Genomic DNA, 16,198 nt, shown 5'->3' with positions numbered 1-16,198 from the left:
ATGTGAAAGATTTTATTTTAAAAAATGCAAAAAAAAAATTAATCACAAAATTTTTAAAAAAATGGTGGGGGGGTTTCAAGAAAACGTGCAAAAAAGTTGAAAATGAATCATGTGGGAAATCACGTGGAAAAAGATGTGACTATTCTGTAAAGGGGTTGGCGACAATTTTCAAAAAGTCGTTCCAGATACAGCAGTCGTAGCTACAGACTTGAATGCTGGTTAGATGCTCTGGTCTAAGGTTCAGAGTTTATCTTTAAAGCCGTTATGAATTTCTATAATGCTTATTCAGATCTTATACATACTTGTAGCTACACAACCAAACATTTTATCCAACGTTTAAAGTGACATCAGCGGTTATATATTGCAATGAAAGCTGAAATCGTTGAGTGGCGCAGTGAGTCTCAGTGACACACCTACTGTAGTCTTACTGCAGCGCTTGACCAACTAGCAATTCGGGTGTGGGGCACTGGTTGTGTCGAGTGTATGTCAATTTTTCACAAATGTGTTAACTCTCAACACACAGCATCTGCTTTTAAGAAGAGAAGCATTTCTCTGCTCTCTCAGGCGTACTGCCAGACGGACCAGAGTGCACCCAGGGTGATGCTGTAGGCCAGCATGGCCAGCAGGTAGACCCTGAAGAGCAGCACGTCCAGCACGTAGCCCACCTGCAGCCACTCCTTTGCAATGTCTCGACACGCCTGTCTCTTCTCCAGGTACTGTCGGATGGACGAGACTTCGTGTAGGATGTTGTCCATGACTGGAGGAGTGCTGTCCCGTATAGGAAGTCCCATAACAAGATTCCTGTCCATGTCTCTGGAGCTGTCACAGTGGTGGTGGTTACAGCGCACTGGCAGCAGAAAAACACATACACTTTATGGCCAAAAATGTATAGACACCTGAACATACAGTGGTGCTTGAAAGTTTGTGAACCCTTTAGAATTTTCTATATTTCTGCATAAATATGACCTAAAACATCATCAGATTTTTACACAAGTCCTAAAATTAGGTAAAGAGAACCCAGTTAAACAAATGAAACAAAAATACTATACTTGGCCACTTATTTATTGAGGAAAATGATCCAATATTACATATCTGTGAGTGGCAAAAGTATGTGAACCTCTAGGATTAGCAGTTAATTTGAAGGTGAAATTAGAGTCAGGTGTTTTCAATCAATGGGATGACAATCAGGTGTGAGTGGGCACCCTGTTTTATTTAAAGAACAGGGATCTATCAAAGTCTGATCTTCACAACACATGTTTGTGGAAGTGTATCATGGCATGAACAAAGGAGATTTCTGAGGACCTCAGAAAAAGCGTTGTTGATGCTCATCAGGCTGGAAAAGGTTACAAAACCATCTCTAAAGAGTTTGGACTCCACCAATCCACAATCAGACAGATTGTGTACAAATGGAGGAAATTCAAGACCATTCAACCCTCCCCAGGAGTGGTCAACCAACAAAGATCACTCCAAGAGCAAGGTGTGCAATAGTTGGTGAGGTCACAAAGGACCCCAGGGTAACTTCTAAGCATCTGAAGGCCTCTCTTACATTGGCTAATGTTAATGTTCATGAGTTCACCATCAGGAGAACACTGAACAACAATGGTGTGCATGGCAGGGTTGCAAGGAGAAAGCCACTGCTCTCCAAAATGAACATTGCTGCTCGTCTGCAGTTTGCTAAACATCATGTGGACAAGCCAGAATGCTATTGAAAAATGTTTTGTGGACACATGAGACCAAAATATAACTTTTTGGTTTCAATGAGAAGCGTTATGTTTGGAGAAAGGAAAACACTGCATTCCAGCATGAGAACCTTATCCCATCTGTGAAACATGGTGGTGGTAGTATCATGGTTTGGGCCTGTTTTGCTGTATCTGGGCCAGGATGGCTTGCCATCACTGATGGAACAATGAATTCTGAATTATACCAGCGAATTCTAAAGGACATCTGATGTCAGGATGTCAGGACATCTGTCCATGAATTGAATCTCAAGAGAAGGTGGGTCATGCAGCAAGACAACGACCCTAAGCACACAAGTCGTTCTACCAAAGAATGGTTAAAGAAGAATAAAGTTAATGTTTTGGAATGGCCAAGTCAAAGTCCTGACCTTAATCCAATCAAAATGTTGTGGAAGGACCTGCAGTGAGCAGTTCATGTGAGGAAACCCACCAACATCCCAGAGTTGAAGCTGTTCTGTACGGAGGAACGGGCTAAAATTCCTCCAAGCCGGTGTGCAGGACTGATCAACAGTTACTGGAAATGTTTAGTTGCAGTTATTGCTGCACAAGGGGCTCACACCAGATACTGAAAGCAAAGGTTCACATACTTTTGCCACTCTCAGATATGTAATATTGGATCATTTTCCTCAATAAATAAATGACCAAGTATAATATTTTTGTCTCATTTGTTTAACTGGGTTCTCTTTATCTACTTTTAGGACTTGTTTGAAAATCTGATGATGTTTTAGGTCATATTTATGCAGAAATATAGAAAATTCTAAAGGGTTTGCAAACTTAACATAATTGTGTTGAGGAATTGATGATGCAGTTGGTTATATGATCATCACTAGCTCTGTGAACATTCCATTTTGCATGTCAGTTGCAAATAAATTCCATTCTTTTTAAATGTTTTTCTTCTTTCGGCTGATCCTGTTTGGGGTCACCACAGCAGATCTGTTCTGCATATTTGATTTGGCATAGGTTTTACACCAGATGCCCTTCCTGATGTAACCCTCACCAGTCTATCTGGGCTTAGGACCGGCACTAAGTATGCCCTAGCTTGTGCAACTCCAGTGGCTGGGTATTTTTCCTAATCTGCATGTCTTTGGACTGTGGAGGAAACCCACACAAACACAGGGAGAACATGCAAATTCCACACAGTAAGGCCCCCATTGGCTGTTAGGTTCAAACTTGGAACCTTCTTGCTGTGAGGTGGCAGTGCTAACCACTACACCACCATGCCACTCAAATGCCATTCTTTAAAAATAAATAAATATATAAATATCTCATCTCATTATCTCTAGCCGCTTTATCCTTCTACAGGGTCGCAGGCAAGCTGGAGCCTATCCCAGCTGACTACGGGCGAAAGGCAGGGTACACCCTGGACAAGTCGCCAGGTCATCACAGGGCTGACACATAGACACAGACAACCATTCACGGTCAATTTAGAGTCACCAGTTAACCTAACCTGCATGTCTTTGGGGGAAACCGGAGCACCCGGAGGAAACCCACGCGGACAACATGCAAACTCCGCACAGAAAGGCCCTCGCCGGCCACGGGGCTCGAACCCGGACCTTTTTGCTGTGAGGCGACAGCACTAACCACTACACCACCGTGCCGCCAAATATATAAATATAATTTTGAAATTCCATTCTCTTTTAATATTCAGTAAAATAAATAAATAAAATGTAAAAAAGCTTTAACACCGTTTTTGCCACTGTACCTTTTCTGCATGCCCACCTGTGTTCATGTTGTTCTCTGTGTAGTGTGGCAGGTCAGACTCGTGCGCCAGCAGGGAGCAGAACTTTTTGTTGCGGATGCAGAGTAATAAAGTGGCTTTCTCCAACACCAGGTACTTGACCCACTGCGGCACATGCGTCTGCAAGTCCTGTTTATGCACCAGCCTCACAATCAGCACTGTCTCTGTGAGGCTGATCACCAGCAGGGCCATGCACACAATGAAGTACACACCTACCCCAAACACACACACACACACAATATCACAAGAGTAGTGTAAACAGTTTCTGCACTGTTATTTACATTATGTTACTTCTGCAGCTATTTAAAACATGTTCTGATAAATAATTTGCGTAAATTCAAGTTTTCTTTTTTTTTTTTTTACAATGAATGTCGTAAGGAAATGAGATTGAACTAAACTCCTTTTTAATTACTGATGCATTATTATTATTTTGAGCATTATTTTTCATTATCCATATCAAGAAAGTGTGGCTTCTGTGCCTGTCAGTCCCAATGGAGGTGCAGTGTCTGTGACTGTCAGTCTCAGTGAAGAAGGTGTGGCCTCTGTTAGCCTGGGCCCGCCCATCCTAAGTGTGACGCAACACGGGGGCCTGTTGCGAACTTAGGGTCTCTGCATGCTCTTGCGACAAGGCTTTCGCAGATAGCTTTTCGCAGACAGTTGTAATTTATCGTTGAGCAGGGAGTAATAGGCGTGCGCGATGTTATTCACCACCACAACGCAAAGGGGCACGAAGTCGCGAAATCGCTAGGAGTAGTTGGTGGGTGTGGTTAGTGGAGTGTTTATCCTCCGGTTACTTATAATGACTAGAACTGGAGTCGTATAGATGTACGTACTTCCTCACTTCCTCAATCAATCGCTCTTCGTGCTGCTCCATCTTCGCTCGTGTTTTTAAAATGGCGGTAGTGAAAACAAACCAAACCGGGAAAGTAGGGAAGCGGAAGTGCGTGTACAGCGGATGTAGAGTGGACCAATCAGAGCCCTCTTGTCTGCGACGCTGTCTGCGAGGCTTCTGCGGTGGTCACAATTTTTGGGAGGTGCGCATAGAGCGTCTGCGAAGGGGGGGGCTACGCAGACGCCATCTGCGACGCCATCTGCGAGGACTGCGTTGTCAGCATAAATTGGACTTTAGTCTGGCAAGGCAAGCTATCTCCAGCTCTTCCAAGCTCCCGAAAAATCGGGAGCCAATCAACTTTGAGCATCTCCAACTGCCCTGGGTAGAGGCGTGTTCAAGGCAGTGACGTAGTAGAACTGCGACCGGAAGCCATAGATTGTTTACAGAATCTATGCCGGAAGCACTTCATTCACTAGAAACATTACGAACATGGAGCAGCGGCAAGCCTTTGACACAGCGGTAGATGCTGTATTGAAAGCATTCAACGGGAAGTTCTCATTGAAAACGAAGCAAAGAGCAGCCCTGGAGGTATTTATCTTCTTCCTGTTACTCAAGCAGTTTCCGTCACGTCACATACGTCAGAGGAAAGAGTGATGTGATTGGTTTAAGCTTCATCACAGCCTTTTCTGGCTTCGACCAGTAGCAAACTGAGGCATTTCAGGGAGGCGGGTCAACCACGCGCTTTGGGAAACGGTTGGGCTTAATATCTTTGCCAGACCAATGCTCGCTGAGCTTTGAAGTTGCGTTAGCCAGACTAGGCCTCTGTGCCTGTTCGTCTCAGTGAAGGAGGTGTGGTCTCTAAACATATGAGTCATAGTATAGGAGGTGTGGCTTCTGTGCCTGTCAATCACAGTAAAGGAGGCGTGGTATGTGTCTGTCAGTCTTCAGAAAGTAAGCATGTCTTCTAGACCTGTTAATCTCAGTGAAGGAGGTGCAGCTTCTGTACTGTTCAGTCCCAGTGAGGAGGTGTGGCCTCTGTACTGTTCAGTCCCAGTGAGGAGGTGTGGCCTCTGTACTGTTCAGTCCCAGTGAGGAGGTGTGGCCTCTGTGCCTACAAATCCCATTATAGCGCTTGTGGCCTCAAAGAAAGCCTTTTATTTCTGTTTGCATAATACTGAATCAAATTGTATCTCAATGTGTATGAGCATATAGAATTGTTGACTAATTTAAATGCGTAGGTCCTACAGTATATCTCTTCTCTGCAACAGAACTGCACACATATAATAATCATACATGGTGGTCATGTTTAGATAAACTCAGCACAATTTGAAGACATTTTCCACTACATGACACTTTCATAATTGATATAGCTTTCACGGCTAATGACAGGCATTTTTCACTCCGTCATGCTGTTTCACACAGCACTAGCATTTCATCCATGTTTTTTTTTTTTTACTCAAAACAAAATGGACCATTTACCAATGAGAGGGGTGCCAATGGCGGTGGCTGGCAGCGTGTCGGAGACGATGATGAGGAAGACGGAGTATCCCAGCAGCAGAGTGATCTTGAAGGATACTCTCTCTCCGCTGTCGGGGGGAAGGTAGAAGCCCACTATATCCATCACCATCAGGAATATGCTGGGGAGAAGTAGATTGACGGTGTAGAACAGCGGTCTGCGGCGAATCACCACCTGAGGGTAGCAGCATGAGAAGCAATCTCCCAGTAATGTGATGACAAAGCTAGAAATGTAAAAATTTTATTGCGGTAGTTCAGCAAAATGTTTCTCTCATCCCAAATGTAATCGATCAGTAAAGACATGTTTGGTGTCTGAAGTTTGCTTCTGTAGTTTTGCATTGGAGCGACAATGCTAAACAAAGTGAAAGCTTACAAGCAAAAAAAAAAAAGTTTCATTAAGCAAATAAAGTGGTAAACTTTGGGCACCACTGTTTTGTCTGGTGGACAAAATCTGGAGTATGAAAATGGTGTAAATATCATTTAAATGTTAATTGTGGTATCATCATTATATAATAGTGAGCAGTGAGAGGAGGTGGTACACACGTGGAACTTCATTTCAGCATAATAGTCATCATTGTCCACACTGAAGGACTTGTATTTGGACAGGACATGCAGCAGCTCCCACTCTCCCTGGTTCATGAACACAGACTTGTCTTCCTTCACTTCCTGTGGGGTCCTCATTAGCGTGATGTTGATGTCATTAACTACAGGACGAGATATACTAAAGGTCACTTCATTCAGACTGATCGCTGCTTCCTGGAGAGAGGTACAATGCTGATGGCTTTGCCAGTACTCAATTAAATTGGTGTTATCTTGTTGTGAAAAAAATGTTGTTATTATTATTTCCATAATAAACCACTGAAAGTGCAATGGGTTCCTCATGATATGATATCACAGTTTCATGTAAACCAGACATCTGCAGACATAGAATCTAATTAACCATATTGAATAAGTTCACCAGAGAGACAGCATTTACTAGGGTGGTCTTACTGCATAATACGAGATAGGTGAACTTACTCGTGTGCAGCCAGCTCTGGAAAGTGATGCTGCATTTCTGGACATCAAAAGGGAAGTTGTAGATGTTGAGAGAGCAGGCTGTTACCACCTGAATGGGCTTGTAGTTCTGCACGACGCCCTTGTTGCTTACATACACATATGGAATATCGGGAGACTTTCCAACATCTACGCTGTTAAGATACATTGATAAATAAATAGTTCAGTTCCCATAGGAAAGGAAAAGACAGGAAATTTACAAAAGGAAAAATGGAGGAGTCCAGAATGTTAAAGTTAATCCTCTTCATTATGTCTTATTGAGAGGAATTAGATACAACAGTAGAAGGTGTTATTGTTGAACAATTTGTATTGATGTCTCTGCAACACTCTGCAATACTGTTCACTGGTGGTTGGACCAACTGCAACGGATGAAATAAAATACATGAGAAAGATGTCAGTAGCCAGGTTTCCACTGAAGTTTTGCGCAAAATAGAAGCAATATCTATATTAATAAAGGAAGGCTATCTGTTTCTCTTTATAATAATGAAATGAAATAATGAAAATGAAGAACAGGACCACAACAAAGACAAATGTACGTGGAAAAGAACTAGAGGAGGTACAGGATTTCAAATGTCTTGGCAGCTACATTTCGTCCAACAGCAACATCGAAAAGAAAATTTCTACCAGAATTGCCCTAGCAGCACAAGCCTTCAGCAAACTGCGAAACATCTGGAAATCATCATTCCTGCAGTTAAAGACCAAACTGAGGATATATAACTCAAATGTTCGCTTGGTCCTCCTGTATGCCACTGAAACATGGAGAACAAACGAAAAAGCTCGAGAGTCGCCTCAGGGGCTTTGAAGGCAGATGTCTCTGTCGAATCCTTGGAATTCACTGGGAACAGCAAAATACCAATGAAGAAGTAAGCAGACATACGGGAATTACAAACATAGTAGACGAGGTGAAACACCAACGCTGGAAATGGCTAGGTCACATCCTACGCATGAACAACAGCAGACACCCATGTACTGCCATTAGATGGGCACCAGTAGGGAAACGCAAATGAGGCAGGCCACTGGGGACTTGGAGAAGGACCATTGAGGGGGAAATGAAGGCAGCAGGAAGGTCATGGAATGAAATCAGCTGCCTGGCCCAGGATCGAGATGGCTGGAGGAAATTTGTCGGCGCCTTATGCTTCAGCCGGAGCGAAGAGGACTAAGTAAGTAAGTAAGTAATCTGTCTCTTTGTCTGTTTACCTCTGCAAATCGACACGGCTGGACGCACATACTCCATACTTTGCACATGGATTGGTGACATCCCAGAGGTCCCAAGACAACATTTTCAATTTTCCAAAACACACTATTCGATAATCTAACACACTATTCATTTCCCATACGCTACATGCTCACACTAATACACTGTGCACAGCCTCGGTGGGGAATCCTCTCCCCCGCTCGCCTGAGAGTTTCGATTGTACGGGACCTCACAATCAGTGCTCCTCACTGAAGATTTCCACTAGGGCCGCGTCTATGTCACTGAGGAGAAATGGGGAGTGAGTTGCGTCATTTTGACAGAGCACAGTGAAAACATATATATATCACATGTGTCCACTCAACCCAATTCCAAGCAGCTGTATGACCAAACCCTAGGACCAACACAACCCCTGTGAAGAGCACCATTCAGAGGAAATCAGGTTCACGGGCAATAACTACTAGTTTTAACAACTTTAACAAAACGCAATTGCAAATGATCTCCATTAAGTGGCATTATGCGATTAAAGCTGGGTATTCTCCTAACGTGATAGTTTTTTACAGTGCACTCTTATTTCAGAAAGGTAGTGCGTCCATTTGCTCTTCATGTCATGAATGTGACTTAAATGCGAAAAATCTGTTTCCATTTCACTTTTGAGAAATGTTGCTTTATTGAATCGTCCGAAAAACCACCTCATATAAGTGTAAAAAGGGGGGGGGGATTTGCAATATTTGAGAGTTGTATTTTTTTTTTCAAAATTCATGTTTCCATTACTCATTTTTTAGTTAGCTATTTCAAACTGCACATTAAGCAGGTTAATGGAAAACCAGGTTTCTAGACATCTAGATTTCAGCCACAGTGAATTTTTTAATACATATACAGTACTGTGCACAAGTCTTAGACACCATATTTTTTAGTATCAAGTTTGTTAATGACGTTTATTTTATGACCTCTGCGTTAATGAATCAGTACAAAACCATATTATATTTCCAAACGTTATTTTTCCAACAAAACATTTAAATGTTACAGAAAAAAATATTTGTATGTCAGTAAAGAAAGCAAGATATTATGGACCAGACCACTTAAAAAAAACAACATTATGAAGGCTGCTGGGTTTTGTGTGCAAAAAAAGAAGCAAGTACAATAGTCAGAGTCTCTGGAAGAACTGTAGCAGATTCTCCAAGATGCTCAGTAAAACATACCAATATTATTTGGACGCCTGACCATCACACCCATATATGGTTCTTCCCCAATCTGTCACCACAACGTTGGAAGAACACAATTGTCTTGAATGTCTTTGTATGTTGTAACATTATGATTTCCCTTCACTGGGATCTCTTCCGCATATTTGATTTGGCATAGGTTTTACACCAGAAGCGCTTCCTGACACAACCCTCCCGAATCTATCCTGGCTTTGAACTGGCACTAAATATGCACTGGCTTACTGGGTATTTTACTTAATCTTTGGACTGTGGGGGAAACCGGAGCACCCAGAGGAAACCCACACAGAAACAGGGAGAATATGCAAACTCCACACAGAAAGGCCCCCGTCAGCCATGAGGCTCGAACCCAGAACCTTCTTGCTGTGAGTCAACAGTGCTAACCATTGCACCACTGTGCTGCCCCTCCCTTCTTTGGAACTAAGAGGCCCAAAACTGTTCCAGCATGACAATGCCCCTGTGCACAAAGCAAGTTCCATGAAAACATGGCTTGCCAATTTTGGAGTGGAAAAACTTGAGTGACCTACACAGAAACCTGTCCTCAACCCCACTAAACACTTTTGGGATGAACCGGAACACAGGCTGCACCCCAGGCCTCCTCATCCGACATCAGCACCTGACCTCACTAATGCTCTTGAAAGGTCAAATCCCCACAGCCATGTTCCAAAATGTACCGGAAAGCCTTCCCTGAAGTGGGGAGGCTATTATAACAGCAAAGTGGGGACGGAAATCTGGAATGAGATGTCCAAAAAGCACATATCAGTGTGAAGATCAGGTGTCCACAAACATTAGGCCATATCAGTTCAGACCAGAGCTAAAATATCATTTTGTGGGCTAATTTAAGTCAGACCAGATTGGCCCAATATAAAATAGGCATCCTTGATCAGTCACTGTTTACTTGACAATTATCAAGTTGATGAAAAAGTGGAATAAACTACAGAGTAAAGAGAAGTATCAGATCTATACTCACAACTCATTGATGAGAATATCAGGCACCCAGACGTTTGCGGTCGGGATTGAGATCTGCCGGACATCATCAAAATCTTCTGGATTCCATACGAGGAATTCATCGATCCATTGCTTCACATGAAACAAGAAGACATTTTTTTTTTTTTTTTAAAATCTGGATGGTTTGTAAATTGCATTCATAAGTGTGTGAGCTTGTATTTGACCATATCCTACCTGCCTGTACCACACGTACGTTGTCAAAACCTGGTTCTTCTCATCCTGAATTGCATACACAGCATACATTTTTATACCATTCATCCATAATCAGAAATTAACAAATATTAATCCTGCCTGATCATACTGATTTCTGTTATTTCTGTTTTGCGGTTATTCTACTCACCACATTCAGGATTGAATAGACCATTAAATCAATGGCCACCATGGTTGAGTCCCGCCAGTCTTTTACAGGTCGCACTCCTTTTTTATATCCAGTGCTTAAATACTCAGACAGGCGCACTAAAGTGACATTGGCGAACCGACCAGGGTTACTGCCCAGCCTTTTAACTGAAAAGTGAGAAAGAAATATAAATTTGTAAATGAATTCAACTCAAAAGAAAAGAAGCAAGAAGTATTTAAATTAGTTAACAAGCCAACAAAGTCTCATCTCATTATCTCTAGCCACTTTATCCTTCTACAGGGTCTCAGGCAAGCTGGAGCCTATCCCAGCTGACTACGGGCGAAAGGCAGGGTACACCCTGGACAAGTCGCCAGGTCATCACAGGGCTGACACATAGACACAGACAACCATTCACACCTACGGTCAATTTAGAGTCACCAGTTAACCTAACCTGCATGTCTTTGGACTGTGGGGGAAACCAGAGCACCTGGAGGAAACCCACGTGGACAACATGCAAACTCTGCACAGAAAGGCCCTCGCCGGCCACGGGGCTCGAACCCGGACCTTCTTGCTGTGAGGCGACAGCGCTAACCACTACACCACCGTGCCGCCTCAAGCCAATAAAGTATACAATGTAACCTTCATGAAGCCTTTCTAGAAAAGTCACATGAAGTGAATCATCACATGGTTTTGAGACACTTTGCATGTTATTTGTCACACATTTTTTTCACCTCACCTTGAGCGCATGCATTTTTATATTCCACATGTGATTCTTCTGCATGATTTTTTTTGCCTGTGTGAACACACATTATTCACATGATGTCTTTACTTAAGTTCATATGTGCAATTACAGTTTTGCATGGTTTTCATGTATTATTCACATAATTAAATGTCCAATGAAATGTGATCATAATTGAACTATATATGATTTGAGTTTCTTTTTCTCAATATTACAAAATATACAATATTCCTCATTCCCAATAGTCCTCACACAGGCGTCTTGAATCTGAATTTTGGAACCAGATCAGGTTTAAAGTTGCAGTACAACTAAAACTTAAATAATCAATCTTTAAAATGAAATTGTAATTAAATTAAGAATCAGTTTTTAACTCTTAATTTCACTGAAGTCATTTTATGTTCTAATAAACACAAGCTGTTATTGTCTCTTATGTCTTAGGGGACAAACATAATATTTTTCCATATGATATGGAATATACAACACACCACATTTCAATACTCATTACGAGAGATGGCACCAATCCCATACCCAGGATCAATACAAGTCCATTACCAGAAAAAAATGGTGGACAGGATGTCAGAGAAACAAAGAATGTATTCCATCTGATCTGGAATTAAGTTAGGAAATTTTTTTTTTCTTTTCAAACTAAAATCTTTACTTATTTTTACATTCTATTGTTTGGAAATGTTTTGTTTGCAAGGTTTCTTGCAATGAGACTTGACTGTATATTTTTGTTAGGATTAATTTTTTTTATTTTATTTGTACTGTGCATATACAGTATATAATGATATTTGTACTTTAAGGTTTATTATATTTATTGTATTTGCAACGAAATGGATTTTTGTGTGATACTGTAGCTGTAGCTGTGTGTAAGTAATGTTTGCATATATATCCATCCATTATCTCTAGCCGCTTATCCTGTTCTGCAGGGTTGCAGGCAAGCTGGAGCCTATCCCAGCTGACTATGGGCGAGAGGCGGGGTACACCCTGGACAAGTCGCCAGGTCATCGCAGGGCTGACACATAGAGACAACCAACCATTCACACCTACGGTCAATTTAGAGCCACCAATTAGCCTAACCTGCGTGTCTTTGGACTGTGGGGGAAACCGGAGCACCCGGAGGAAACCCACACAGACATGGGGAGAACATGCAAACTCCACACAGAAAGGCCCTCGCTGGCCGCTGGGCTCAAACCCAGGACCTTCTTGATGTGAGGTGACAGTGCTAACCACTACACCACCGTGCCACGATGTATATATATACAAGCATTATGCACTTAGTACCTTCAGTACAGATTATACACAGCATACCAGATACAAATAACATTAGATCACAATATTTCATATATATATAGTATCAGTTTTTAAAAGTTAATTTAAAGATTAGTAGTTTCTACTGAAAAACATATCAGATGGGTATCGATATCAGTTGAGTATCAGCTGATACTCAAGCTTTCAGGAAAAAAGTGAAAAAGAAAAAGTGGTATCATGGCATCTCTACCCAGTACAATTACCATTATTCTTAAATATTTGTAAAAAGAATTTATAAAAATTATTATCATCCAGTTTTAATCATTGTAGTTTGATGTAGCTACCCATTAAAGTTGCATTTTGCCTACTTGATTCAATTAGATGAGTATGTTCTTATAGTATATATATATATATATATATATATATATATATATATATATATATATAAGCATTATACACTTAGTACCTTCAGTACAGATTATACACAGCATACCAGATACAAATAACATTGCATCACAATGTTTCATTTGGAGTGTTGTATGTAATTTACTACATACACTCAGAGCAAAAAAGGTACTGAACTGAGGTGGTACCATCTGGGGAACATCTTTTGTCTGTTTAGTATGTAAAAGGGTACAAGATTAGTCTGTAAAGTCCAGTTGTGTACTTTTCATAATTCTGAACAATAAACTACCATCACATTACCACGTAAAAGATTTACTAGAGATAGAAAAGATGAATCACTCCAGTGACAGGTGCTTTTTTGTCCTTTTTTTCTGAGACTGTCCATATCATCTATATCTTCTCGACACTATTAGGTCACTAACGACAGAGAAATGTTCGTTAACCGCACTCACCTGAGCAGGCCGGCACTGCGATATGCACACACACACTGAGCACCGTCCACACCGTTAAAGTCCTCATGCTGCCCTAAACTCCACCGTGGATCAGTATAAAGGCACTGTGGGCTTATTGCAGGTTTATTTCAGGCAGGTTATGGGGCTCTGATGCTCCTCAGGCTCCTGCTGTCCTGAGATTCAGTTTACTATCAGCGCTCACTGCTGCAGTTATTAACCCCACCTCCTTCGTCGCCATCCCTCATCCTCATCCTCATCCAGCTAAGCGGGTGAAGATGAGTGTTACACTGCTCTTGCATGGTTTCACAGCATTTTCCTACACTCAAGCATGTTAAAGTTAGCAGTATAAATTCTATTAAAGGTAAGAATTATTAGTACTAGGAATGGAGTCTCTTTATCTGTAGATGGAGGATTTAGAGAATGTCATGTACATCTAAAATTCAATTAAGCTACATCATTGGAGGGGATATTCACATTTTCTGGAATGTACAGAACCAAAGTGTACCTCTTAAGTGATAGTTTAAGTGATGGATAATAACTGCATAAATGAAATTGTGTGTGTCATACAATACTCGTACAAAGAATATGGAAGAAACAGGTCTTCACACAGAGTGCGAAAGCAAACCAGCTCTTGGGCTATGTTAGACTGTCAACAAAATATCTAAATTCTCAATGTACAAAACGTTCCATTTACCTCGCCATCATCCACCCACACGTAGGGTATGCAACACAGATATGGGCTCCTCAATCTGTAGAACTCATTAGACGGCCGGAACTGGTTCAAAGACGGGCTACAGAATATATTCTTGGTCAGTCACGTATCTGTGATACTAGTTATCAGGAAAGATTAATAAGAACAAATCTACTTCCCCTCTGTTACTGGCATGAGTATCTCAACATGGTGCTATTCTTTAAGATTGTCACTGGGTTGGCCAAAATTGATCCCCAAGTCCTGCCATCTGCTGTCACTTACACTAAAGCGGCAAGAAATTGTAACAACAGTATAGCTGGAATCATGTACAAACAACCATTCTGCAAGACCTCCACATATCAAAAGTCATTCCTGATAAGAACAACGAGAATTTGGAACACACTACCACAAGAAACTCACCAACTCAAACTAACACTGTGCTCCTACAAGTCCCTCCTTCTACAGTATTACGCCTTATCGTCGCAGTCTACTTACAACCCTGACGATCCACGAACATGGAGAATAGTATGTGTTAAGTGCAATTCTACACATAGCCTTCTTAGGCCTTTAACTTGTTGTTTTTAAATATTTATATTTTGTTACTAAGATAGTCATCATTGTCATGTAATCTTAGTTTTATGTGAAGGTCCACAGCAATTGGCTTTAGCTGTTGCCGTTTCCCTGCCGTATTTTTATTATTATTATTGTAAAATTAATTAAAATTTCTTTATCCTAATGCAAAGCTAAAAAATGTGTGTGTGTGTGTGTGTGTGTGTGTGTGTGTGTGTGTGTATATATATATATATATATATATATATATATATATATATATATATATATATATATATAGGCGGCGTGGTGGTGTAGTGGTTAGCGCTGTTTAATTATGTGAATAATACATGAAAACCATGCAAAACTGTAATTGCACATATGAACTTAAGTAAAGACATCATGTGAATAATGTGTGTTCACACAGGCAAAAAAAAAAATCATGCAGAAGAATCACGTGGAATATAAAAATGCATGCGCTCAAGGTGAGGTGAAAAAAATGTGTGACAAATAACATGCAAAGTGTCTCAAAACCATGTGATGATTCACTTCATGTGACTTTTCTAGAAAGGTTTCATGAAGGTTACATTGTATACTTTGTTGGCTTGGGGCGGCACGGTGGTGTAGTGGTTAGCGCTGTCGCCTCACAGCAAGAAGGTCCGGGTTCAAGCCCTGTGGCCGGCGAGGGCCTTTCTGTGCGGAGTTTGCATGTTCTCCCCGTGTCCGCATGGGTTTCCTCCGGGTGCTCCGGTTTCCCCCACAGTCCAAAGACATGCAGGTTAGGTTAACTGGTGACTCTAAAGCGAGTGTGAATGGTTGTCTGTGTCTATGTGTCAGCCCTGTGATGACCTGGCGACTTGTCCAGGGTGTACCCCGCCTTTTGCCCGTAGCCAGCTGGGATAGGCTCCAGCTTGCCTGCGACCCTGTAGAAGGATAAAGCGGCTAGAGATAATGAGATGAGATATATATATATATAATTTTTTTCAGGGATCACTTTTAGCTTTTGAAAGGTTCCTAAATTAGAGTAATATACGCGTAATTATTCTGGGGGAGGCGGCACGGTGGTGTAGTGGTTAGCACTATTGCCTCACAGTAAGAAGGTCCTGGGTTCGAGGCCGGCAAGGGCCTTTCTGTGTGGAGTTTGCATGTTCTCCCCGTGTCTGTGCGGGTTTCCTCCGTGTGCTCCGGTTTCCCCCACAGTCCAAAGACATGCAGGTTAGGCTAATTGGTGGCTCTAAATTGACCGTAGGTGTGAATGTGAGTGTGAATGGTTGTTTGTGTCTATGTGTCAGCCCTGCGATAACCTGGCTACTTGTCCAGGGTGTACCCCGCCTCGCACCCATAGTCAGCTGGGATAGGCTCCAACTTGCCTGCGACCCTGTAGAACAGGATAAGCAGCTACAGATAATGGATGGATATTCTGGGGGAAACAAAGACAAAAAAAGTGTTATGTGTCGAAAGCAAATACAACATATGCCTT

The 16,198-nt window shown here is 41.7% G+C and overlaps 1 protein-coding gene across 1 annotated transcript; it reads right to left on the bottom strand.

The window, feature by feature from the left end:
* Window positions 1-560: 560 nt before the first annotated feature.
* On the bottom strand, window positions 561-13,545 carry htr3a (5-hydroxytryptamine (serotonin) receptor 3A). The gene is made up of 9 exons (XM_060935112.1): window positions 13,479-13,545; window positions 10,635-10,798; window positions 10,469-10,513; window positions 10,257-10,366; window positions 6,839-7,008; window positions 6,365-6,525; window positions 5,786-5,996; window positions 3,456-3,686; window positions 561-847 (listed from the first exon to the last, which is right to left on the bottom strand). Exons 1-9 carry the CDS (start codon window positions 13,543-13,545, stop codon window positions 561-563), a joined length of 1,446 nt encoding a protein of 481 aa, XP_060791095.1.
* Window positions 13,546-16,198: the final 2,653 nt, after the last annotated feature.

The sequence above is a fragment of the Neoarius graeffei genome, chromosome 12 (assembly GCF_027579695.1).
Source record: "Neoarius graeffei isolate fNeoGra1 chromosome 12, fNeoGra1.pri, whole genome shotgun sequence".
NCBI classification, from domain to species: domain Eukaryota; kingdom Metazoa; phylum Chordata; class Actinopteri; order Siluriformes; family Ariidae; genus Neoarius; species Neoarius graeffei.
This window is presented reverse-complemented; position numbering and strand designations above follow the sequence as displayed.

Coding starts and splice junctions, on each gene's coding strand:
- htr3a (XM_060935112.1), bottom strand. CDS start 13,545: ATGAGGACTTTAACGGTGTGGACGGTGCTCAGTGTGTGTGTGCATATC. Junction 10,367..10,468: donor CGTACGTGTGGTACAGGCAG/GTAGGATATGGT, acceptor TTTCATGTGAAG/CAATGGATCGATGAATTCCT. Junction 6,526..6,838: donor CCAGAGCTGGCTGCACACGA/GTAAGTTCACCT, acceptor CTCGTCCTGTAG/TTAATGACATCAACATCACG.